The sequence below is a fragment of the Leptonychotes weddellii genome, chromosome 5 (genome assembly GCF_054177405.1).
Source record: "Leptonychotes weddellii isolate Sample4059 chromosome 5, ASM5417740v2, whole genome shotgun sequence".
Classification (NCBI taxonomy): domain Eukaryota; kingdom Metazoa; phylum Chordata; class Mammalia; order Carnivora; family Phocidae; genus Leptonychotes; species Leptonychotes weddellii.
The window spans coordinates 1,752,093-1,774,472 of record NC_138373.1 but is presented as its reverse complement, the minus strand read 5'-3'; the positions used below and the strand labels follow the sequence as shown (position 1 = coordinate 1,774,472).

Sequence of the window (22,380 nt, the reverse complement as noted above, 5' to 3'; positions counted from 1 at the left end):
GGCCGAGGGGAAAAGACCGGCTTCTGTGCTGAGTGGACTGTGGGGAGACGGGGCTTCTGCGGTGTCCTCGCAGGGGCTGCTGACGACCCAGAGCAGGGTGGCACCGCGGGGCTGAGAGGTGGCCGGGTTCCAGATACCTTTGGGAGATCAGGTGCAGCCTCTGAGGGAAGGGAGGAGCCAGGCTCCAGGGCTTTTATCTGAGTGATCGAAAGGACAGGTGTTCCTTACTGAGGTGGAGGTGACAGAGAGGAGCGGGTCTGGGGGAAGGGAACGGGTCCAGTCTGTGGTGTGGAATAGGGGTCCAAGTGGAGACAGGACATATCAGTGAGTTCAGGGCGGAGGCTTCGGCAGCTGGTCCCCGGCCAAGAGAGGACCTGGGTGGGATTCGGAGCACCCGTGAGAGTGCAGCAGAGGTGGGCCTGGGGTTCAGCCCCCGACACGACTCAGCAGTGCGCAGAGGGCGACCGGGGAGGGTGGCTGGTGAGGTGGCTGGCGGAGCTAGGAGCACCAGGGAGGGAAGTGCTGGGAGGAGGGAGGCGGGTGGAGGATGTGGCAGAGTGGACTCATGTGACCTTGAGAAGGACCATCTTGGACTGATGGGGCCAGGCCTGACAGGTAGGATCAGAACTGGATGCCCCACTAGGGACAGCGCTGTGGTGTGGGGGACAGGATCCTTCGCGGGGAGGCACCCTTTGGCTTATAAGCACCTGCCAGGTGGGGGTCCCCCGGCTTTGCTGCTGGCTGTGGAAGGGGAAACTCGCAGGCCGTGCTTGAGACAGGTGGTCCGGGCCGAAGGGGCCATCGGGGTGGTTGTGTGCAGTATCTCTCTTAAAACCATTGCCTCCGTCAGGTTACGTGGAATGGAGTAAGCCCCGGCTGCTTAGACGGATCGCAGAGCTGGAAAAAGTGAGTGGTGCGCCTCTCCGCTCACCTCCTGTCCTTTCGGACCAGCCGGTGCTCGAGGAGAAGCCAGGCAGCTTGTAAAGTGGGGACACAGACGAGTCCTTTGCTCACAGGACACTCAGAGTGAAAGTGTGAATGACTAGTGGCCGTGTACCAGATGGCGCCTAGTGCAGACTTCTTGCGGGTCTGGACGAGACCCACGGGCTGTGCCGTTCCTGTCCCCGGTGTCAAAGGGGGCAAAGCCACGGTCCCGCGGCACGTGGTTTTGGAGTCCCGTGTGTGACCGGGGATGGATGCAGTGATCCTAGAGCCTTTCAGAAACCCAGCCTGATGAGTGCGTGTGGGTTTCTGCTGCCGGTCACTCACCAGCCCATGTGTCTGAGTCCTCAGAAACTCTGTCCATCCACCAGGAGACTGGGGAGATTTGAATTTGCAAATTTGATCTCACTCCTCTGGTCAGTGACCAGTTGAACTCTACTGGAGTTGGTCAGAAGTGTCAACATCTTCTGAGTAGCCTGGCAAAATCGTGAGAGCTGCCCCCTTGTTTGGCTGAGCAGAGTAAACCTAGAGGGGAACATTAAACAAAATAATTTTACATATTTACACAGCATTAAAAACCTAAGAAGTTTTTATGTATTGTGGGTATTTTGAAAAAAAAGCTCGTTAGGAAGAGAGTCAGCCGGGGTTGGCTCAGAAGTCCCGTGGGACGGTGCTTTCTTGGCTGGGATAGGCCGGCATCAGGCAAGCTGCAGGTGCTCCATGGCTCTTAGCCAGCACAACTGGGTTATCACTTAGGGTTAAAAGCACAGAGATTGAAATAATTGTAGAAATCTTAAGGAAATACTAGGGTAAATGAGCACAAAGAAAAGAAGCTTATGAATTTGCCTCCCATGGGCCCTGTGTTCTGTTTTATGAATGGCACCTTGCCCCCCGCCTGCCCCAGGCTGGGCTCTGCTGGTGGGGTGCTCTTCTCCTCCCATGGGGGGCTCTGCTGGTGGGGGTGCTCTTCGCCTCCCACGGGGGGCTCTGCTGGTGGGGTGCTCTTCGCTTCCCCGACGGGGGGGCTCTGCTGGCGGGGTGCTCTTCACTTCCCCAAAAGGCTCCCCTCCCGACGGGCTCCAGTGAGGTGGAGCTGTCCCAGGGTTGTGAAGTCACAAATGGTCCCATACCTGTGCTTGGGACAAGTTTCCCTTGGTCACTGTCTCTTCCTTGGGTTTCATAACCGTAAAGTAAAATGAGAAAGAACGTCTGAAAAATGCCTGTGTTGCCTCTAGAAAATAAGTTCGATGGAAAGCCCCAAACCGCACGCTTCAGAAGTGGTCAAGTCAAACGCTGTGGTGCGCTCTTCGTCCAGCTCCACTGTGCCCAGGCAGCCGGGGGGCGACCGGGAGGACGACAGTGAGAGTCTCCGGGGGGCCGTGCGGAGCCTGAAAGGCGAGCGGAACGCCCTGCAGATGCAGCTGCAGGAGAAAGAGTGGGTTGCAGGGCACAGCCGGCACCTCATGCCCCTGGGAGGGGGTTGTGGCGAGAGTCCAGCTCTTCCGGTGAATTCAGGGGAAACGCTCAGCTCCTCATAGTAATTGCTGCTGTAGTTTTGTATGATTCAGAAACTTTCTATGTCTTGTTTGTGAAGTAGAAGTCACTTTAGTGGTAAAAAGAAGACGTTAATTGACCATATTACATCACTGAAAGAAGGGGAGGTATCATTTAAATCTGTTCACGCTGAATTCCAGAGTGATTTCCAAATTATTTTTTAGAGAAGAATTTGCTTTCATTGATTTGTGTAAAGTAGGTAGGCCATCAGTTAGATCTTAGGCAGAGTGGTTTAGAGAGTCAGTAATATGTTTATGACTTCCAGTCTAAATGCCAAATAAGACATAAATGCTGTCAAGTGTTCAGTGAGACCCTGAGAGTTTGATAGGCAAAGTCTCCAGATTTTGCTTATTCACTGTTTGTTCTCTAGTGTCTTGATCTGCAGCCTGTCTCCTCCACTGTTTACTTGTGGCTTCTCTAGTTGCAGTTCTGTCATGAATGAGCCAAACCCATGTGTCTTCTGAGATGGGGTTTGTCTCTCAGAGTATGGTCTGGGAATCCAGTAGCCTCAGCATCACCTGGCAGCTGATTAGAGATGCAGAATCTAGGCCCCGCCCACATGGGAGCTGGTGAGAGATGTAGACTCTAGGCCCCGCCCACCCGGGAGCTGGTGAGAGATGTAGAATCTAGGCCCCGCCCACCTGGAAGCTGGTTAGAGATGCAGAATCTAGGCCCACCTGGGTGCTGGTTAGAGATGCAGAATCTAGGCTCTGTTTACCTTGGAGCTGGTGAGAGATGCAGAACCTTGTCAGACCCAGATCTCCTGAATCTGACTCTGTGTCTAATGAGGCCCCCTGGTGATTCATGTGCACATTCAGGTCTGAGAAGGACTCCCTAGCGGACTCCTCGCCTCCTAAGTTCTCTGCTGCCTTCTGTTTACAGCAGAGGAAAATCCTTTCACATTCCACCTGTTCTTACTCCTCCAATCCAAGGGCATCTATGTGAATTGGTAGGTTCTTTGTAAGAATTAGTGTTTCATGAAAGGTTTTCAAAATTGGACTAGTCATTTTGATCATCTCTTCAGCTGTCACCTGGCATGATAAGAGCTTCCACTTATTGAGCCCTTGCTCGGTGACAGACACTCTGTGGAACACTCAAGGTGTTTCCTCTGATTCATGAGATTAAGGAACCTTGAAAAGTGAGGTCACACGAGAGTGAGCAGTGGAGCTGAGCTCAGACTGAGGTCTCCTCTTGGAGCGGTGTTCTTAGCCATGTGCCACCTGTGGGACCCAGGAAAGCCCTGTGGGAAGCAGTTTAGTTGGAGGTCCTGGGTCACCCCTCCATCCTCGATGGCTCGGCTCAGGCAGCAGCCCCATGCGGTGTGGACAGGACCCTCCAAGCACTCATCTCAGGGGTTATGTACCAATTGTGTGACTACTGGGATAATGAAATATTCCAGCTTGTCTGGGGTTGCAGCTCGTCTGCGTCTCCTCACCCTGTATCCTGGGCACCTAACAGTCGCGGATACGAATATCTGGGGGAACCACGGCCGGAGTGGCAGGCCTGTCGGGTCTGTTCCTGGCTCTGCGTGGTGGTAAACGAGCGCCTCTGCCCATCTGGCCCCACTGTCATAAGAAAGGAAGGGGGGCGTGTGATGTTTTTGGAAAGGTCTTCCTGCTCTGTGATCACTGGCGTAACTTTGTTTTCACGAACGCTGAAATGTCTCTGGTTCTGTGTGCTCAGGTTGGAGGTCAAGCAGCTGCTACAGACCAACACTGACCTGCAGAAGGAGCTGGAGCATGTGAAGGGAGGCGAGGAGGAGAGAAGAGGGAGAGAGGAGGCTCTGAGGTGAGTGCTCCCAGAGTCACAGGCTGTGAGGAGATCACTGGACTCCAGGCGCTTCTTGTCTTCCCTCTGAGCGGCTCTGCAGCGGATTTCACACGGCTGCCCCAGCCTGAGCCCGCCACTCCAAGTCCTGGCATCCTGTGGCGGCTCTTCGCGTCCTTTGGAGGAAAAGTCCCAATTCTGGGAAAGGGCTCTTCCCACCAGGCTGGGGTTTGCCTCTGCACGCACCCTTCACTGCTGCCTCCCTGGTCAGGACTCCCGGGACGGTGCCTCCCGCACCATCAGTGTGTCCTTGCTCACGCCTCAAAAAGGGGAAAGAGCCCCCAGCCCATCAGCTGAGGCAAGATAAGAAACGGAAGTACATCCACGCGAAGGGACAGAAAGGACTGGGTTCTGACACACGTGACCGCGTGGGCGGGCCTCCCACACATCACGCCACATGAAGGACACAGACAGGAAGGGCCACGCACTGAGCAATCCCAGCACGTCAGCAAAGTCACAGAGAGGGGTGCGGGGCGGGGAAGCAGGAAGGGACGGCTGAGGGCAGAGTTCTGGAGTTGGCGATGGTGGCATGATGCCGTGAGTTCGTGGAAACCTGTACTTTCATCCTGTACTTTACTCTAGTGGATTTTACATTCTACAAACCTCACCTCAGTAAGAAGTGCCCCCAAAAGTAAGTTAGAACCCTGAGTGGAAATATTCAGCTCTCAGAATAATGAGGAAGACACAGGTTGCTGGAACGAATAAGAATATTTATTTTCCGGAGAACCGTGACTTGGTTTTGTCGGATGGCAGGACTGAAGGAGACAGAAAGGGCAGGTGCGCAGGGAAGAGCTGTTTTCCTGCCGCCTTTGAAACCCGCAGCGAGGACACGAGTTGTATTTGCTTCCGTTCACACCGTGCGCTGAGAAGCCCAAGTGGCGCTCCCCGTGTGCCACTCCTGCCACCAGGATCTGCCTGGTTCTTCCCACGTGCCAGAGGCAGGCGGCCCGGGGGTCCTCCGGCCCTGCCCCTCCGCGGCTGCCAGCCCGGCCGCTGACACAGGCCACAGAGCGCGGTCCCGCAGCGGGGACCCCGTGCCGGCCAAGGTGCAGGGGGCTGGTAGCGGGGGCCCCACGTCACCGCGGGAGAGGTGGCCTTGGCGGCCCCACGGTCAGCCGTCCCTGCCGTCACATACACATGTGGGCCACTGCGTGCTGACGAGTAAGACGTTATCTTTTCCCTCCCACTTTAGACAGGAAATTCAGACCCTTACGAAGAAGTGTCAAGAACTGGAGGAAATCAGGAGGGAAGAGAGAGACGACCCTGTGGGGAGGAGTCTTAAGGTATGGCTCAGCCGGGTTTCGGATTTCCTGCGTGGGCGCCGCGGGGCTCTCAGCCGGGGCAGGATGGTTCTGCGGGGTCTGTCCCCCGGCTCTCCTGACTCCGACGGTGACAGTCCAGTTCCCCTTCATCTTCCCCTCGATGTCCACAAATTGGGGTTCTGAACTGATCGATTGTCAGTTAAGTGACTTTTTTGAATGAGCGTTGGAGTCTTAGATAGTGAAGCTGAGTGAAGATCTTCCCCAAACTTCACATATGCAGAAAGTCTTAACTGTCCAACAAGAGGGTGTCCGTTCTTGGGTGAGAAGGAGTGACGCTGCGTGAGGACCTCCTGCCCCCTGCCCTGTGTGTTTAATGGAAGCTTCGGACTGTGACGTCGACACAGCCTGGCGGGCAGAGCGCTCGCTCCAGCCGGGCATCTTCTCGGGGCCCCCATGCCTGCCGCTGAGCTGTGCGCTCGCCCAGGTGTTATTGAATGAGTGTGTGGCGAATGGCGGGTTCGAGGCAAGAGGCCAGTGCGGGCGCCCGCCTTCCTGTCCCCGTCCCCTCGTGGAGGCAGCTGCGGCTGAGGTGGCCTGTGTGGCCGTGAGGGGCTCCCGTGGCAGCACCTTCAAGCCCTCTGGCGCCCGCAGGCCCGGTGCCCCCTGCACTTGGACGGCTGGTGGCTCCTTGCTAATCCTTTTTCCCAGTTGATGGGGTCTCTCAGATGGTAGGTGCGCTCTATTAGCACAAACAGCCGAGGTATTACAATCCTGTGGCTGCCGTGTGCCCCCACAGGATGCCACCACGCAAACGTGTGGCGGACAGCGCCGAGCTGGTAGAGGACACACGGTGGCCTCTCCACAATCCCTTCCCACGAGCCTCTGTCTGTCGGCTACAGATGTGGTAAATGTCTGGGCGACCACCAGGATGGCGGGGCTTTGTCTGGCGCACGCTTTAGCCAAGAAGTTCTGTTGCTTCAGAAGGTGACTTACTGTTTTATAGCAAGTGACCTGACAGAGACGGTCAGCGGGGCTGAGTTTCTGCTGAGGGCAGTGCTGGCGTTGGGGCTGGCTCCTGGCTTCGGAGGCTTACTTGCTGGAGTCTCCACTGGGGGGCTCTTTGCAGGACCCTGTGTGTACCTGGAAACCAGGAGAGAGCTGAAAGTCGGGGATCTGGAGAAGCCGATGGGCGCAGCTTAGCTGGCAGGCAGGGTCGTGGCGCGCGCTCGCGGGAGCGTGAGGGTCGACAGCGTGAGTCCTTCCCGATCCCGCTGGAAACTATTTCTGTTGTTCAGTAAAGCGTACTGTCGTGTTCTGTGGCCGCTTTCCTGCATCCCGGAGCGAGTCGCTCTGCACAACTGTCCGTCCCCAGGGCCCCCTGCTCCCCCCCAAGCCCACGCCCACTGTCTGCCCCGGGCGGACGGGAGGCCAGGGCTGCCACGTGTGTGGCAGAGCCGAGTTTACGTGTCTCCAGGGGCCGCATCGCCGGCAGGGGCCCCCTTTCTTCCCACGCGGGTGCTCCCCGGGCTCTGAGACGGCAGGGCTCACCCACCTGTGACTTGTCCATGATCCTGACCCCTGGGAGGCACCCGACAGAAGCCAACGTACATTCTTCTGCTTGTCTTAATTTCTCTGTTAATTAAGGTTAACAGAGAGGCCCGCTCGGGGTTCCCATAGACGCTCCCGTGGGAAGGAAAGCAGGTTTCCCCTATCGTCTCTTCGGTGTCCTCCGGAGCTGGAGTCACTGTAGCCCAGTCTCCGCCCCGGGCACTGACAGGCACCCGCCATCAGGAAGGTGGCCCTGGTTGGCGGGCTCCTCGCGCACCAGGCCTCACGCTGACATCTGGGAGGATCTGGCACCGAGGCTCAGGCCCGCTTCTCCAAGCACCTTACCGCAAGCGTGCCGCTTTCCGTTAATCCCAGCAATTCGGGATCCGGATCCTCCGCGAATTCAGTGCGAGGCACGGCGGCCGTGTCGGTACGGGGCCCTGATGAACATTCTTTTCCTCAAGGGAGGACATCCTTAATCACTGTCTCCGTGTCCCCAGACGAGTCCCCAGTCCAGTGTGTTGATTTTTATTGAGACATGTCATTGCAGATAATAAATTTGGACCCTCAAGTGTGGTAGAAATCAGGGTTATTTCAATGGTCACATAGCAGTTCTTGCTTCTTTTCACTGTGAAAACTGAGCTAGAAATCTATTGCCTTTAATCACAGAGGTCCTGTTTCTATCAGAGTCTTAGACTAAAAGAAAGACCAAACACAGGACCCCCAAAAAGCAGGTAGACCTTGCAATAACACACACATGTCACTGAGCTCGGGAAGGACGTCGTAGCATGGAAGGGGCCCCCATCGGACCCACAGGTGGTGTCACCCACCGTCCTCCCAGGGGAGCGCCGCCACACTGGGTCTGGGGAGGGGCATGAAAACCGACCTTCAATCCATTCATTAGCTGCACGTTGTTTCTGCAGAGATTTTGTTTGTCGAATGGCATGCTGAACAAACAGATTTTCCTCCACATTAAAAAGTCTGGTCTGACGGGCTTCATCTGTATCATGCCGATATCCTGCCACCTGACCCGATCCCCATCTTCCCTGCCCAGCTTAACCGTCCTTTACACCTTGAATTTCTGCAGACCCCAGAAGAACCCCGACCTTCCCTTCCCACCAGCAGGCCCTCTCAGAAGGACTGTGAGCCAGATACAAGCAAGGAGGGCTCCTGGCCCCCCTCTACCTGCTCCGAGGGGCGAAGAGACACGGCGGCCAGGATCCTGCAGACCCAGTGGAAGGTGTACCGACGCCAGGTGAGAGCCCGTGGAGGCCATCCCTGTGCCGTGCGGGCTGTGGGCTAGGTGCCAGGGGCGAGGGTGGAAATGCGGGACAGACTCGACGCGCCTGAACAGACATCGTGGGGGGTGAGGGACAGACGAGCACCTGGACCTGCAGTGGAAGGACTCGGTCCTGCGGGGAAGGAAGGGGAGGTTTCCCTTTCAGCTCATCCTCGGAGGAGGGGGAGGGTCGTTTTCCAGGTGGCAAACGACAGTGACTTGTCCAGAAGCCTCTGTTAGCTCACGGACCGGGTACATGCAGCGGCAGGGTGGCGGGCTCCCAGGAAGACCCACTCTGGGTGCAGCCCCTGATCACACTCTGGAATCACTGCCCTGTCCCCCCGAGCACAGCCCGAGCATGGGATCCACAGTCAGGTGCATCCATTGCAGAAACAACTGGAAATTCAAACGCCCAGAGTGGCCCTCTTCTGGGGCTGTCTGGGGGGCAGCAGCTCGGGCTGTGGTACATTTTACTGGGACTGTGAAAAACCTGCCTTGAGTGGCTGCTCCTCAGAGGACACCACCTGTAGGTTAGGGGACAGGAAGACCACCCACCAAAGCTGAGTATGTGCATCTCAGACCCCGCGAGACAAGGAGCTGTGAATCTGTAATGAGTGCCTTCGTGCTTGGGGGGAAGTGGGGCCAGGAGCCCGGGGCAAGGGAAATGGGGTGATGAGGGGTGGGGGGATGGGGAAGTGGGGGGATGAGGGGTGGGGGGAGGGGGAAGTGGGGGGATGAGGGGTGGGGGATGGGGAAGTGGGGTGATGAGAGAGGAGCCTGGCAGACCCCCATGCTATCTCATGGAGGAGGAATGGGGCTCCTCCCCTGAGCTCCCAGGGTAAGGGTGGCAGTCTCCTTGGCAAGCTATGTGCTCAGAAAGAGCTCCGGGTTCTGCAGAACACAACAGCGCCCTTTCTCCCCAGCTGAACCAACAAAAACTCTGGAGTTCTCTACCCGCCTGAATATCATAAGATCTTAGTTCCAGAAGATTGTCTGTAGAGTTAAACTGTTTCTTCCCAACTTTTTTTTACGAGAATGTACAGAACGTTTAGAATAGTTGAAAGAGGGGCGCCTGGGTGGCTCAGTTGGTTAAGCGACTGCCTTCGGCTCAGGTCATGATCCTGGAGTCCCTGGATCGGGTCCCGCATCAGGCTCCCTGCTCAGCAGGGAGTCTGCTTCTCCCTCTGACCCTCCCCCCTCTCATGTGCTCTCTGGCTCTCTCATTCTCTCTGTCTCAAATAAATAAATAAAATCTTTAAAAAAAAAAAAAAAAGAATAGTTGAAAGAACTCTGCATATTCACGAAGGTGCTGCACAAATTCTTGCCCCCACCTCGACTCAATAGTAGTTAACGTGCAGCCATATTTCTTTTCTATACAGATCGTTTCTTTGCACAACCATGTGAGAGTAAGTCTTAGACGTGAATCTCTAGCATCTTGTAAGCATGAGGGCGTCTCGCTGACCACAGCACGTGCTGTCAGATACCCCGAAACGTGGCAGAGGTTCTCTCGTGTCCTCTGGTGTCCCCTTCATAGTCATATCTCCCCCTGTGCCCCAGGATGCCACTCAACTGTCTTTTTCAACCCCGGATCCAGTCAAGGTTGGATTTTGACCCACATCCAATGAAAGCTTCCTCTTCGGTTGTCTAAACCTCCTCAGTGTGGTTTATCAGCCCTAACCTTTTTTTCTCTTTAAAGTCATGTTCTTCTTGAAGAGCACAGGCCAGTCTCCTGCAGGGCATCCCACATCCTGCATCTGTCCGATTGTGTCCTCGTGGTGGCCCTTAACTTGTTCCTCTGTTCCCTTTACTTCCTGTACATGGCAAGTCAGGTGTACAGGCTTGACTCGGTTTAGGTTAGGTATTTTTGGCAAGAGCACACTCCCACAGGTGGTGCTGGGCTCGTTGTCTCCCTTCGGGCGCAGGTGAGACTAGGTAGGTCTGTCCGTGTGTCTAACTGCAGGCACTGGGTAAAGTCGCGGCTGCCTGCTTTTGTTGTTGTAAGCAAACACCTTTCCCTTGATAATGATCCCGTCAGTCTGTCGGGAGAGTGGCCTCTGTGAACCCCGGTCTCCACCTTTCGCCGGTGGCCCTACACCCTTCATGCACGGTAGCTCAACCCATCTTTCACACGGCTGTGGGGTGACTTCAGGTCCTCCCGATACTTAGCGGCTGGTACTCTTCTGTGAAGCAGTTTTCCTCATCGGCTGGTCAGCGGGGCGTAGCTCCAGGGTCTTCCAAAAAGGCAGGCTAGAAGCTTCGCTGTTTTCCTTCAAGTACTAAGTAGACCCTGATTTCAGAGCAGGGGATTGGAGGCCAGCGAGTTTCTCCCCAAACTCTCTCTGAGGGGAGGGAGCATTGCTGCTTTTAAGATTAATGAGTCGTTTTTCTTTTCATGTTCAACGTGTCCCACATTTGGTCAGTGGCAGCGCTCGGGTCGGGCTCCTGTGCCTTTGATCTTGCTGGTGCAACCTCATTTTCTGCACAAGAAGGTGTCCGCAGCTCCCCGTCCTCCTCGCCCCAGATCTGGGCGGAGCTCGCCGTCTCTGAGCCACTTGTCTGTGCTGCTTTTCCCTTCATCTTTCACCCTTCTCCCCATCAGCCCCTTGCTTAATTAAAAAGACAAAACACGGGGCGCCTGGGTGGCTCTTGATTTTGGCTCAGGTCATGACCTCAGGGTCGTGGGATGGGGCCCCGCACTGGGCTCCCTGCTCAGAGGTGAGTCTGCTTGAGGTTCTCTCCCTCCCTCTCCCTCTGCCCTTCCCCTTGCTCTGCGCTCTCTCTCTCTTAAGTAATTAAAGTCTCTCTAATTTAATTAGCTAATTAACTTTAAAAAGACAGAACGTCAAGTGCTCTAAGAGCAGCGCCCTAGCTCACTGCTCCCCACCAACCGGGCAGGGCTAGTCACCCGCACTGGGTTCCACTGCTCGCCCCTCCAGGAGCTGGGCACAGCTGACTTCTTGACACGTGAGCTGAGTCTTTTCTTCAGGATTCTGCGTTACAAGAACTCAGAAAAATCAAATGCACATACCTCCATCTGAGAATAAAGCATTTGAAAGGCCACTTAATTGGAAATCAGGGTCCTGGGACCTCAGTCCGGGGTCCTCTTGGTCTGTACATGTTGGACTCGCCTTGGGGTACAGGGGTGTCTGAGGCCGTGAGGAGGAAGGCCCTGGACCCGCCTGGAGCCCTCCCGGCCGGTGTGGTGGCACCCCACACCCAGCCGCTCTTTGAGGCGAGCTGCAGGTTGCCCTCGACAGGGCCTGCAGCCAGCTGTGGTCCAGCATGCCTCCCCCACTCAGGGTCCATTTCTGCAGGCAACAACTACGGTTCCGTCTCTCCCATCTGCCTCAAGTCACGGCATGTTTCCACCCCTCCACTTTTGCTCTTTCCAGGCTTGCTGTTGACTTCCTCATTCTGCAGCTCGCCCCACATCCTCGCCGGTACTCTCCTCATCTGCTGCTCGGCATGATCTTCAGTCTTGATTGTTACCATTACTAAATATTCGTTCGTTCATTCATTCATTTTATGTCCCCCTGGTCCTCGTGCTCCCTGTTTCCTCAATCTGTCACGGGACACATCCTCTTCTGTAACAGCTGTGGGCCATGCACTCTGGTGAACGTTGCAGAGGAGCGGGTGGGTGTGTGTTTCGCGGACCGTGGCTTGGCCCCTATGGCACGTGCGTCATCCTGGGGTTTCCACGCTAGAAGGACTCGGGCTTCACTGACGTCTGTAAGGATACACATTTTGGTTCAGCCTTGGGTGTGGCTGAATCTTTTTCCCTCCGGTGCCCGGGTGCTTCTGACGATGGGTCAGATTTGGGAGCCCGTGACCCAGACCCGTGAATGGGGGTCCCCTTTGTAGCTTCTCCAGCAGGCGGGGCCCAGCCGCTGTGGGACCGTCGGAGAGGGCAGCCGTGTCCCCAGCTCTGGCTGGGGGCAGGCCTTCCTCACCTGGGGCTGAAGTCAAGCGCACACGGTGGTGCTCGTGAGTCCGTCCCACAGAGAGCTGCCACGGGCGGGAGCCACAGGTGCCACTGACAGGGCTCTTCTTTAACTGTGATGCGCCCGGAGAAGGCTGGCATCTGGTTATGGCTGCTGGGTCCCCCGGCACGGTCCGCCAGGCAGGGGAGGACAGGGACGCGGGGAGCCTCCTGGGGCTCCCGAGGAGGGGGGCGCCCTGGTACCCCGGCTCTGCTTTCCATTGTGCTGATGGTGGCAGGGGCAGGATCAGGACATGAACGCTGTGTTGCCAAAAATTCATCCTCATGTTAATTCATAACCTGTCTCTTTATTTCAGAAAAAAAAGGCTGTTCTGACTGAGGTAAGCGAGGTTTATTTCACCTGTTCCAAATACGTATTCTTGCAGTAGAGCGAAGTCCCGGTGGGATGTCTCGGGCACTTGTTTTCCTGAAATCAGACCAGACGGGGGTGATACCAGAGTCAGAAGAATATTTGGATAACTTCACACGTTCAGATTCATTCAATTACACAATCGTTTTTTCAACACAGTTTTCTCGGTCATGAGTTCGGGTCGGGTAACCTGGCAGGCCCTCGGGACTCAGAAAGGTGTTGAGACGGGTCACTGCAGGTCAGGGTGGCAGGCGTGCGTTACGGCTCTTGGGAAGGCCTGGCCCAGGGCCTGGGGAACGTGAGAGGAAGGGCTGCGGGCAGAAGAGGGGCGCGCGCAGGAGCGCGGCTTACCCGGGAGGAGAGCAGGTCTGTGTGAGCCGCAGGACGCGTCGTGAGGGGCGTTGGGAACCAGGGGAGTCTCCAGCCACCCCGACGGCCGTGGACGCCCACACGGCCCCTTGCTGCTGTTGCCCTCCCTCAGCCTGTTCCCCAGGCAGCCTCCAGGGCAGCATGTTTTAAGTGTTAAGTGACACCCACCACTGCACATGGCTCGCTCCCAAACTTGGAACGTGATCCAAAGCTGTTGTCTAAGGACCTTCCATGCCAAACTCCCTGGCTACCCCACCCCCCAGCCCTGCTCATTCTCCTCTACCCAGTCTGGAGGCTTCTTGGGCACTGCTTGGAAATACCAAGCTTCTTCCTGCCACAGGCCCTTGCACTCGCTGCTCCCTCTGCCTGGGAGGCTCTTCCTCCGGACCCCTGCATGTCCTGCCCCCTTGCTTCACGCAGGAAACGTTACCTCCTCAGAGACGCTCTCTCTGACTACCCCGTGCCAGCCATCACTCCAGCCCTGGGTCCTGCTTTATCTCTCTTCGTAGCTTATATCCCTACTTGACATTTTGATATTTTACTTGTTTTAAATTGCTTGTGTCCTATTGCAATTTTTTTAAAGTTCCACGGAGACAGGGACCACCTCTGTTCTTAGACCACTATATCCACAGTTCCTAGGATGGTGCCTGCCACGTGGTCGGCATTCAGCAAATATCTGTGGAATGAGTGGGTGAATGGGTGAATTTGGGACTCCTCGAAAGCCCATCTAGCGTGTTTCCTAGCCGGCCAGCCGGCATGCACTGTCATGTTCTGCTGCTGGTCTCCCGGGTCCCCCCCCGGGCCTGCGTGTCCTCACCTCCCCAGGCAAGGCGACGACTAGACCCCCGTGTGGGGCAGGGCTGGGCTGGGTTTCTGCCGGGCTCTGGTGGCTATGAGGTCAGCAGCCGTCACCCCAGCCCTTGTCGCCCGCAACGAGCCCTCACCCGGGTCGTCTGCGAGCAGCGAGCCCCCTGGGTCGGTCTACACATGCACCTGCTTGTTCGAATTTGCCTGAATGAGGGTTCTCTTGCCGCGCTTTGTTGGGCCTGTTTCTGAACCCCGAGTTCAGGACATCTCCTTCACCTTGCCCCCAGGAACAGCAAAGCAGAGGTGTTTCTCTTAGTGACCTGATTCTGGAAGTGTCTAGACCTCTGGACACATGACGTGTCAGGCCCCAGTGTGCTCGTGTGGCGCTCCCTAAGATGCTCAACTAAGAGCTCCCTAAGAGCTCAACCCCTTTGTCACACCGTGATGTTTCCAGCCAGGCTGCCCCCGAAAGCCAGAACACTGATCTCAGAACTTAACAAAGCATCCGTGTGTGTGAAGAAATCACTTGAAATTAAGGTCAGAGGATAGATCATTTCTTGGCGACAGTTTGAGACCATGTCTGCCCTGCTTGGTTTTGGAAGATGTGTATGGAAAGCATGAGGCATGGGATGGACTGCCCAACGTGGAAACGTAATTGCGTGTAAACATCATAGCGTTTAACAGAGGATTTGGTTTGCCATGGGAGGGGACGCCCGTGCCTCCGTCTGTGTGGACGATGGGCATGCCTCTTCCTGTGGGAGGCGCTGGGCGGGTGACAGAGGCCGTGGCTCTGCACGAGCAAGAGACGTCGTTTTCCCTGCTGGTCGAGCTTTGCCCTCCGGAGCCCCCTCCCCTGCACCTGCCGCCTTCCAGGGGAATTCACCTCCCTTCTCTCTCCTCGTCCCTGCCAGGCGGCCACGGCACTCCAGGCAGCTTTCAGGGGACACCTAGCGCGGGTGAAGCTACTATCAAGCCAGGCGTGTGCTTCAGAAACCCCCGGCCCGCCCAGCCCGCCCGGCCAGGTAACCCTGGGGGGCCAGACGCGGCAGGGGCGCTAACCGCTCTCTCTACGTGTCCCGTCTCGTGCCTCCTCGACCGGGGCAGCGCGGCATCTCGGTGCCTGTGTCCTGCCTGGCACCTTGCTGTCCGTGGGGAGCCAGGCGGGGCCAGGAGGCGAGCCTGTGGTGCACGCGCCAGATGGATTTAACTTCAGGGGCCGTGTTGCTTTGAGGTGCTCACGTATTAGGCAGCATGCCCGCCTCACAATTAAGACAGAAGCTTAAATACCCAGTAAAGATTAGCGTTTTCTATATCCATCCCTCCTCTGCGAAAATGACAAGACGTTCATTTTAAGAATCTCTAGTCTGAGTGTCAGGAGGCTGCTGAGCACATAGTCAGTGACCAGGTGAGCCACCCGGAACGGGGCCACGCTCACCGGGCTCTCTGGGGGCCAGGCGGGGGCCCTGCCACACCCGGGAAGTGGGCAGAGGCTCCCAAATGGCTCTCTTCCCCACTGTCGTGTCACTGCAGGACCCCCCGCCGGGACGCGTCCCGAGCCCCGCCGTCCAGGCTGAGGACGACCCAGGGCAGGAGGAGGCCATCACCACCGTCCAGTCTGTCCTCCGGGCGCACCTGGCATGGCTCAGGCACAGGTAAGTCCAGCTGGCAGGCTCCCCCGCTCTGTGTCGCCGGGAGACGCTGCCGGACGACAAGGCCAGCCCGTAGTACGCAGGCGCAGGCCGTGGGAGCCAGGACCTTGGCGAGTCGCCCGAGCACAAATGCCCGTGCAGAGCTCCTCCCACGTGCGCAGGTGGGGTAGCCCGCCAGTGCTGGCCCTCAGGAGGGGCCTTCCTGCCTGGAACGGCTCGCTCATGCTGGGGGAAAACCCGCAGAAGGGCTTAAGCACCGCATGGTCCTGCTCCCCACCAGTCTGTAGGCTGGCTCACCTGTCCTAACGCATCGCCCTTTAAAAAAAATGTGATGCGACCCCAGTGTTCCGGGGGACGTGGGCGTTGTCAGGTCCTTGGCACAGCAGCTCACACTCGTTCTCACCTGCTGGGGCCGCAGAAACTCAGACTCCATCCAGGTCGACTCGGGCAGAGTGGGATCTGCAGCCTGCAGTGAGGTGAAGGGAGTGTCTGTCGAGGTGCGAGGGCAGGAGGCTCAGGCTTCCCCTCTGTTTCCCAGTCCACCCGTCACTTTTCAGTCTCTGCTCCCTCTCTGCCAGAGAGGAAGGTGTCTGAGGCCTGACCTCGGCGTGTGCCCCTTGTGTTCTCCAGCACATCCGTGAACCCCGCCGGGGCCTCGGGCGATGGGGGCGTCCTATAAAGTCCAAGCGGCCGGTCTCTCTCTCTTTTCCAGCGCCTCTGGTCAGAGAACGGCCACTGCAGCTTCTAGGAGGAGGAGACCCACTCTGGCCACCCCCCGCCCGTCGCCTGCAGTACCCTGCCCTGCTTCTCCTGGTACTTTCATTTCATTTTGAATTTCCGTGCGAGGGGCCTCTGGGGCCCTCTGAGCCCCGAGCAAAGAGCGGCTGCTGCCCTGGAAGCTTGGGGTGTGCGGGCACGTGTGGGGGTCCGTCCCGGTGCGATGCCCTGCATGCCTCCACCGAGCCTCCCGCCTACGGCTTCGTCCCTCATCCCTGGGCTGTGGAGAAGCTCCAGTGCCAGTCACAGCGGCGTCCAGGCACCTGCAGGCCACACGGTTGGAGCTCGTGGCTTGTGTGTCTCTGATTTTTATTCTTGGCTCTGCTGGAGTTGCGTGGTTTCCCCGCCTTGGGCCAGTGCTTTTCCTGTTTGTTGGTTTTAAGTAAACTTTTGCTTGTATTTGCTTTTCTACCTCATCACGGTCCAAAAACAGTGCAGAGATCTCTGGGCCCAGCAGGGGCGCTGCGCCTCAGCTGCGAGGCCCGGTCCCTGCTCCGCCCACTGGCTGACGTGGGGTCCTCGCGAGCGAGGTGGAGCCCCCCGCGAGTCCGACGGCCCCTCACACGGGTTGGGCACCTCCCTGTGTGGTGCGCGCTCACACCATCAGTAACTCTGCTGGAGAGGAGCAGGGAGGTGGTGCTGTCGTTGGACCCAGAAACACGTCTTGAGGCCTCATTTGTGAGGGAGGCACGCGGTCACCACGCAGCACTCGTGGGAAGGACTTTTCCCATCCCGAGCTCTTCGGTCGCACAGATGGAGAAGGGCAGGTGCCGTGGGGAGCAGTGCCTCATTTTGGGACAAACTACAAAAGGAAGCAGTTTTCTGAGCCAGAGCCCTTTGGGGTAGAGAGCCAGGTGGAGGTGACTAGCCCTGTCCATGTCTGCTGCCGGCTCTGTGCAGGGCAGGCGCCTGGAGTGTGCGTGTTGTTTCAGGTCAGGAGGACAGCGACATGAGCAGCGGGGAGACTGTGGAGGGGTCGGCGGCCAAGGACGAGGCGCCAGGGCTGTGGGGGCCGGAGAAGCCAGCAGCCTTGCAGCCCTGCTCTGGTGAGTGGGGGGCGCCGTGGCTGGGCGCGGGGGGCCTGGCCGCCCCATCCCTTCTGGGGCCGGGTCCTGGAGGATGTCTTGCACCAGCTCAGGGTTCGACGCCATGTCTGACCCGGAGATCACCACTCACTTTCCAGCCTGTCGGAACTTGCAAACTGTGAACTTTGGTATTTGCTCCATAAACTCCATGTACAAAGTTCAAGGAGCAAACATGAACAGCACAGGGGCGGGGTGGGGCGGGCAAGGAGGATGTGCAGGTGAGCAGGGAGGACACGCACGTGTTCAGGGAGGACGTGCAGGTGGGCAGGGAAGACGTGCAGATGTGCGGGGAGGACACAGATGAGCGGGGAAGACGTGCAGATGTGCGGGGAGGACACACAGATGAGCGGGGAAGACGTGCAGATGTGCGGGGAGGACACGCAGATGAGCAGGGAAGACGCACAGGTGGGCGGGGAAGACGTGCAGATGTGCGGGGAGGACGTGCAGGTGAGCAGAGCCCACAGAGCCTGAGGGGCTGTCATCTAGAACCGCGGGGCTGCCCAGAGATCACATCCTCCAGAAGCCAGCTTCATGCTGATTTCGCCCGACCCCGCCTTTGGTGACTGTCGTCCACGTAAGCCGCCCCCTCCTCCTGCTGAGCACGTGTCATGTTCGAGGGGCAGCCGCGTCCCCCTGCCGAGAGGCCTTGCCGTAGGGCCGCGTGCACGCACACTGCTCTCGGTTGCCCATAGGGCAGCCTGCGGGAAAAGTGGGAATCCAGCCCTTTTGGGGTCCGACTGTGACAGTGTTTGCAAAGAAAAAACAAGATAAGCTTGAAAACGGGTGTTTTAGTGTCCTGAGGCTCTGCTTTAATTGTTTCCTTGGAAGTCCCAGAGGACAGCTGACCAGTCCCCGGCCTGTGGGCTGCTATACGGTTTTCCGCCTCCTTACCTCAGTGAGCGGCTGGCCGCCCTGTGACTGCCGTGTCCCCAAGCGGTCATCAGAGTGTGGCCCTTCCTGGGGCTAGGCGCCCCCCTGCCTTCCGCCCTCGCCAAGGCGGCACTCAGGGCGCAGGTGGTCAGCAGGTGGCGCCCCGTCCGGCGAGAATTTGGGAAGTTGGCTGTGCATGAAGAAAGCAGGGGAGGGTCCGTTGGAAAGCTCACAGTGCTCAGGGGCACGGCCTGGTCCCCTCCCCGGGGGCCTGAGTCGCGAGGAAGGCGGCTCTTCCCCGTGCGGGCGGCCCTGAGAGACCTGGCCCGCGCTCGAGCTTGCAGGTGTTGGCCTTTGGGACTGGCCATGCTCAGAGCTGAGCTGGGAGGCTGAGGCGGCTTTGTGGCCGCTCTGACAGGGATTCTGAAGACCTGCCCCGTCCTGAGCTGCTGGGGTGATGTCCCCCTCTGCTTCCTTGCAGGGCTGTGCTCTCCCTCGGGACCGCGACCTCAGCCACAGCCCGCAGAGCCTCCGCCTACGGATGACGACAGCTCCGACGACTCGGATGAGATTGTCGTTGCTCCGGCACGGCCCTCAAGGAAGGCCTCGTCCCCGCCGTAGGCCCTGGGCCCTCCCGCAGTGCTGGCTTTGCTGGGGAGCTCAGGCACGCTCTGGAGGACATGGTGACCAGAATCGCAAAGTAGTTTATCTCGTTAGGAAAGAACTGCCTACTCCATAGCTCAGCGCTCTCGTCAGCTTTTCTCTTTGGTTTGGTTTTGCCGCTTGTCTGGTTGTTCGTGTAGGAATCCTGAAGCTGTTGCTTCATCTCTGCGCTGGTTTTCAGGGTCAGCCGGACAGACGCGTGTGCCCGGGATGGGGGCAGCCGCGAGCCCTGCAAACACATGCCCCGGGTAGTGGCTTCCTGGCCACCATTAGCCTTGAGCCGGGAAGAGCTGCTCTGTCTGGAGCCGCCCGACAGCACCTCGTTCTCCCCACCAACATCTTGTCCGGCACCGTATGCTCTGACCTCCACCCAGTAAGTAGGTCAAGCTGGATGCGCCGGGGCCGTGCCTTCCGGAAGAGAGGACATGACAGGCTTGTGTGGGGCAGGCTCTCCCCACCCCCATGACGGGACACGAAGATGTCAGGGCCCCAAGGTGGGCTCGGGCTCCTCGGGCTGCTCCTTCCTGCACCTCTCCACACAGACCTTCATCTGTCATCGTCCCCACCTCTCTGGGGCACTGTCCCCCAGAGCTGCCGTGCCCAGGAAGCAGTCTGATGGGATTTTGTCACTGGGCAGATTAAGCCTTAAAAAAATACCAAACTGTGATTAAGAAGCAGCATCAGGTTTGCTTTTGAGATCTGCAGGGGGGCAGGCTGTCCCCAGGCCCCGAGGAAGGGGCAGCAGGGAGCCCACAGGCCCTTGCTGCATTCGCGCCCCAGCTCCGCGGCCCGGCCTCTGCCACACAGAGCTCCACTCTGGAGCTGAGTCTCGCCCTTTGTTTGCGAGATTAGCCCTTGCTGATGGTAACATGGAGAGCCTCCGGCCTTGGATGGCATTTCAAGGGCCTCTAGAGCCCATGTCCCCCAGGCCGCGTGTCTGACATTAGCTCGCTCTTGCTGTGCCCACTGGAGCCCTTCTGAGGTCGCACCTTGGGGAGCATGACATCCTCCTTGGGGAAACTCAGGCTGTCCTCTCAGTGGTCAGGAAGCTTCTGGTTCCAGCATCAGCTAGGCGTGTGGCAGGGGGCACTCTGCATCGCCACTCCCCCCGCAGCCCGGGTGGGTGAGGGTCTCTGCAGCCCGGCCTGGCCCCCTGGAGTCACTGGGACCCCCCCCCAACTTGGTTCTGTTCACATAGCGGGTCAAGAAAAACTCAGCTGGGACGCTTGCTTGTTTAGCTTTTCTTCTTCGTTTGGTCTGTGGGCTGCCCCATCAATTCTCTTTTCTTTTTCTCCCGTTGGACTGATTGGTAACTTGCCTGAAATCGTTGCTGGCCCTGGCTTGTGTCGTCTGTGGGGTCTGCTCCCCAGGGACCGGACCACCCTTCGCTGTGTGCCGGGCTCGGAGCTCAGGGTCTGTAGGGGTGGGCGAGCGCCAGGGGGTGATGAAGGCGGGGTCCGCAGCCTGCGTGCTCCCGGGACACATCTCCTCCTGCCCCTCACGCAAACTATGGGCATTCCTGCCCACTCTTCGCTCTGAGGAGCGGGTGGCCTCGGGGGCTCAGGTCGTAGGGACATCCCTGCCTCAGGCCTGGAGAACAAGGCCCGCTCGGGGGAGGGGCGGGGGGGGCTGAGCACCGTGACCAGAGCGGCCTGGCATCGGGCAGGGCTGAGAAGGCAAGGTCAGTCCGTGCACTTGGGTTTTTCCAAGGAAACTCCCCGAGAATTGTAAATATCTACACTTGTCTGTGCACCTTTGGTGCAGCGTTGTTGATCTGTTAAAAGCAAACAGTCTCAAAGCTGCTTGGTCACCGATGCACCTCCAGGCCGTGACCCGAGCCGACGTCCATCGTGCACACCCTCTGAGGGACGGCCTGCCCTGCGGCTCTGTGACCCTGCAGTTCCCGTGGAGAACCCCCGGCACTGGCATGCTGGTGGGGCCCGGGCGTGGGGCTGGGGCTCCACGGTGGCAGAACAGGCCAGGGCCGGAGCGCGGCCCCGAGGACCCCTGCCTGCTGTGCCTGCTCGCCCCGGGGCCAGTCCCCGCGGGGGCCCGGGAAGACGGAGGGCAAGGGGATCCAGCAGGAAGGCACTGAGCACCCCAGAGACACAGGTCACTGCCCTTCTGGGGGGAGGTCCAGGGGCCCGCGTGGCTCACTCTGCCCGGGCTGTCGCGGCACCTGCTGGGACCCATGGTGCAGAACCGATTGCGATCGGGCTGCGTAGGTAGCTGGGCTCTGGGAAGCTGCCGCCTCTCCGTCCCAAGTACCCTCCGAGTGCCCTGACCCAGCTGACCTGGCGTGGCCACGGCCGGTCTCTGTGGGGCAGAGCGCATGCCAGAACCCTGGCCACGGGGAGGGGTGGCTCCAGGCCGCGGCCACCCACCCTCCCGAAGCAGGGCTGTCCGGGGGCCCCGGAGGCACTCCCCGGGTTGCGTGCACTGACCTGGCCTGGCCATCGAGATGCTGTTCCTGTCGCCCAGGTCATGGGGGAGACCCTGGCCCAGGAGCCAGGGACGGACCGTTCTGAAGGTGCCAGGCAATGACGGGAGTCCAGGCCGTGCCGTGGCCTCTGCAGCCCTCGGTTCATACCCACCCAGCAGGCGTGGGCTGAGGAGAAAGGGCGGGGGGGGAGGTGCCGGTGGCAAGACCACGGGGCAGGACCAGCTAGCCAAACCATGGGCAGACGTGAGGCGCGTGCCGTGGGGCGAGCCAGGTGGCAGGAGGTTCTCAGGGTGTGCTGCCGCGGCTCTCTCTGCAGAGAGCGACCCAGGAGAGGGATGCGGGCTGGGAGGCACCCCGCCCGGGAAGGAGGGGCAGAGCCCCGCAGGCCTCCAGGGCTGGGCAGATCGTTACGGGGCAGCTCCGTGGGGCTTCTGGGGTTTTGTTTGCTCGTTCCTCTGTGAGCGAAGGAGGGACTCTGTGAAATGGACGCCCGGCCCTGACTACGTGTGCTGGCCGTGCTGTCCCAGAGCGTCCGTTTTGTCTTCCTCATGAACGCTCTTGGCCCTTCCAACCAGAAACCTCCGTCCCGGCAAGAAGACCAGCTGCATGAAGCCAACCTAGCTCGTCTACCAGGGTGAACACAGCGGGGCTTTGCTGTGACTCCAAGAAATAAATGCCCTCTGCAGAAAGCCCACTACCCTTCAGGATCTGAACACAATTTAAATTCCGTAGAAGCCACCTGAGCTCATTCCAAGCTCCTGCTGTGGTTTTGGAGCAGGGTTTGCTGTCACAGGGCTCAGGGATGTCTCTGAGGACTGGGGGTCCAGCGGGCTGCCCCTCCAGGCCCCCACCTCACCGAGCTCCCAGCAGCTCACTAGCAGGGATCCCGGCCGGGTCAGTGTCCTTAAAAACCACGTGGGGGGGGCGCCTGGGTGGCTCAGTTGGTTAAGCAACTG

The 22,380-nt window shown here is 58.6% G+C and overlaps 1 protein-coding gene across 7 annotated transcripts in view; it reads left to right on the top strand.

Annotated features, from left to right (window-relative positions):
* The window catches only part of IQCE (IQ motif containing E), a 45,289-nt gene extending 24,510 nt beyond the window's left edge, over window positions 1-20,779 (top strand). For all 7 annotated transcript variants that reach the window (XM_081819260.1, XM_081819259.1, XM_081819258.1 and 4 more), the window contains 11 exons: window positions 851-906; window positions 2,178-2,377; window positions 4,180-4,284; window positions 5,516-5,606; window positions 8,221-8,388; window positions 12,709-12,732; window positions 14,849-14,959; window positions 15,468-15,589; window positions 16,299-16,399; window positions 17,296-17,409; window positions 18,800-20,779. In XM_081819260.1, coding sequence (XP_081675386.1) covers window positions 851-906; window positions 2,178-2,377; window positions 4,180-4,284; window positions 5,516-5,606; window positions 8,221-8,388; window positions 12,709-12,732; window positions 14,849-14,959; window positions 15,468-15,589; window positions 16,299-16,399; window positions 17,296-17,409; window positions 18,800-18,939 — 1,232 coding nt within the window. In that variant the 3' untranslated portion in view covers window positions 18,940-20,779. The remainder of the gene's footprint in view (window positions 1-850; window positions 907-2,177; window positions 2,378-4,179; window positions 4,285-5,515; window positions 5,607-8,220; window positions 8,389-12,708; window positions 12,733-14,848; window positions 14,960-15,467; window positions 15,590-16,298; window positions 16,400-17,295; window positions 17,410-18,799) is intronic.
* Window positions 20,780-22,380: the final 1,601 nt, after the last annotated feature.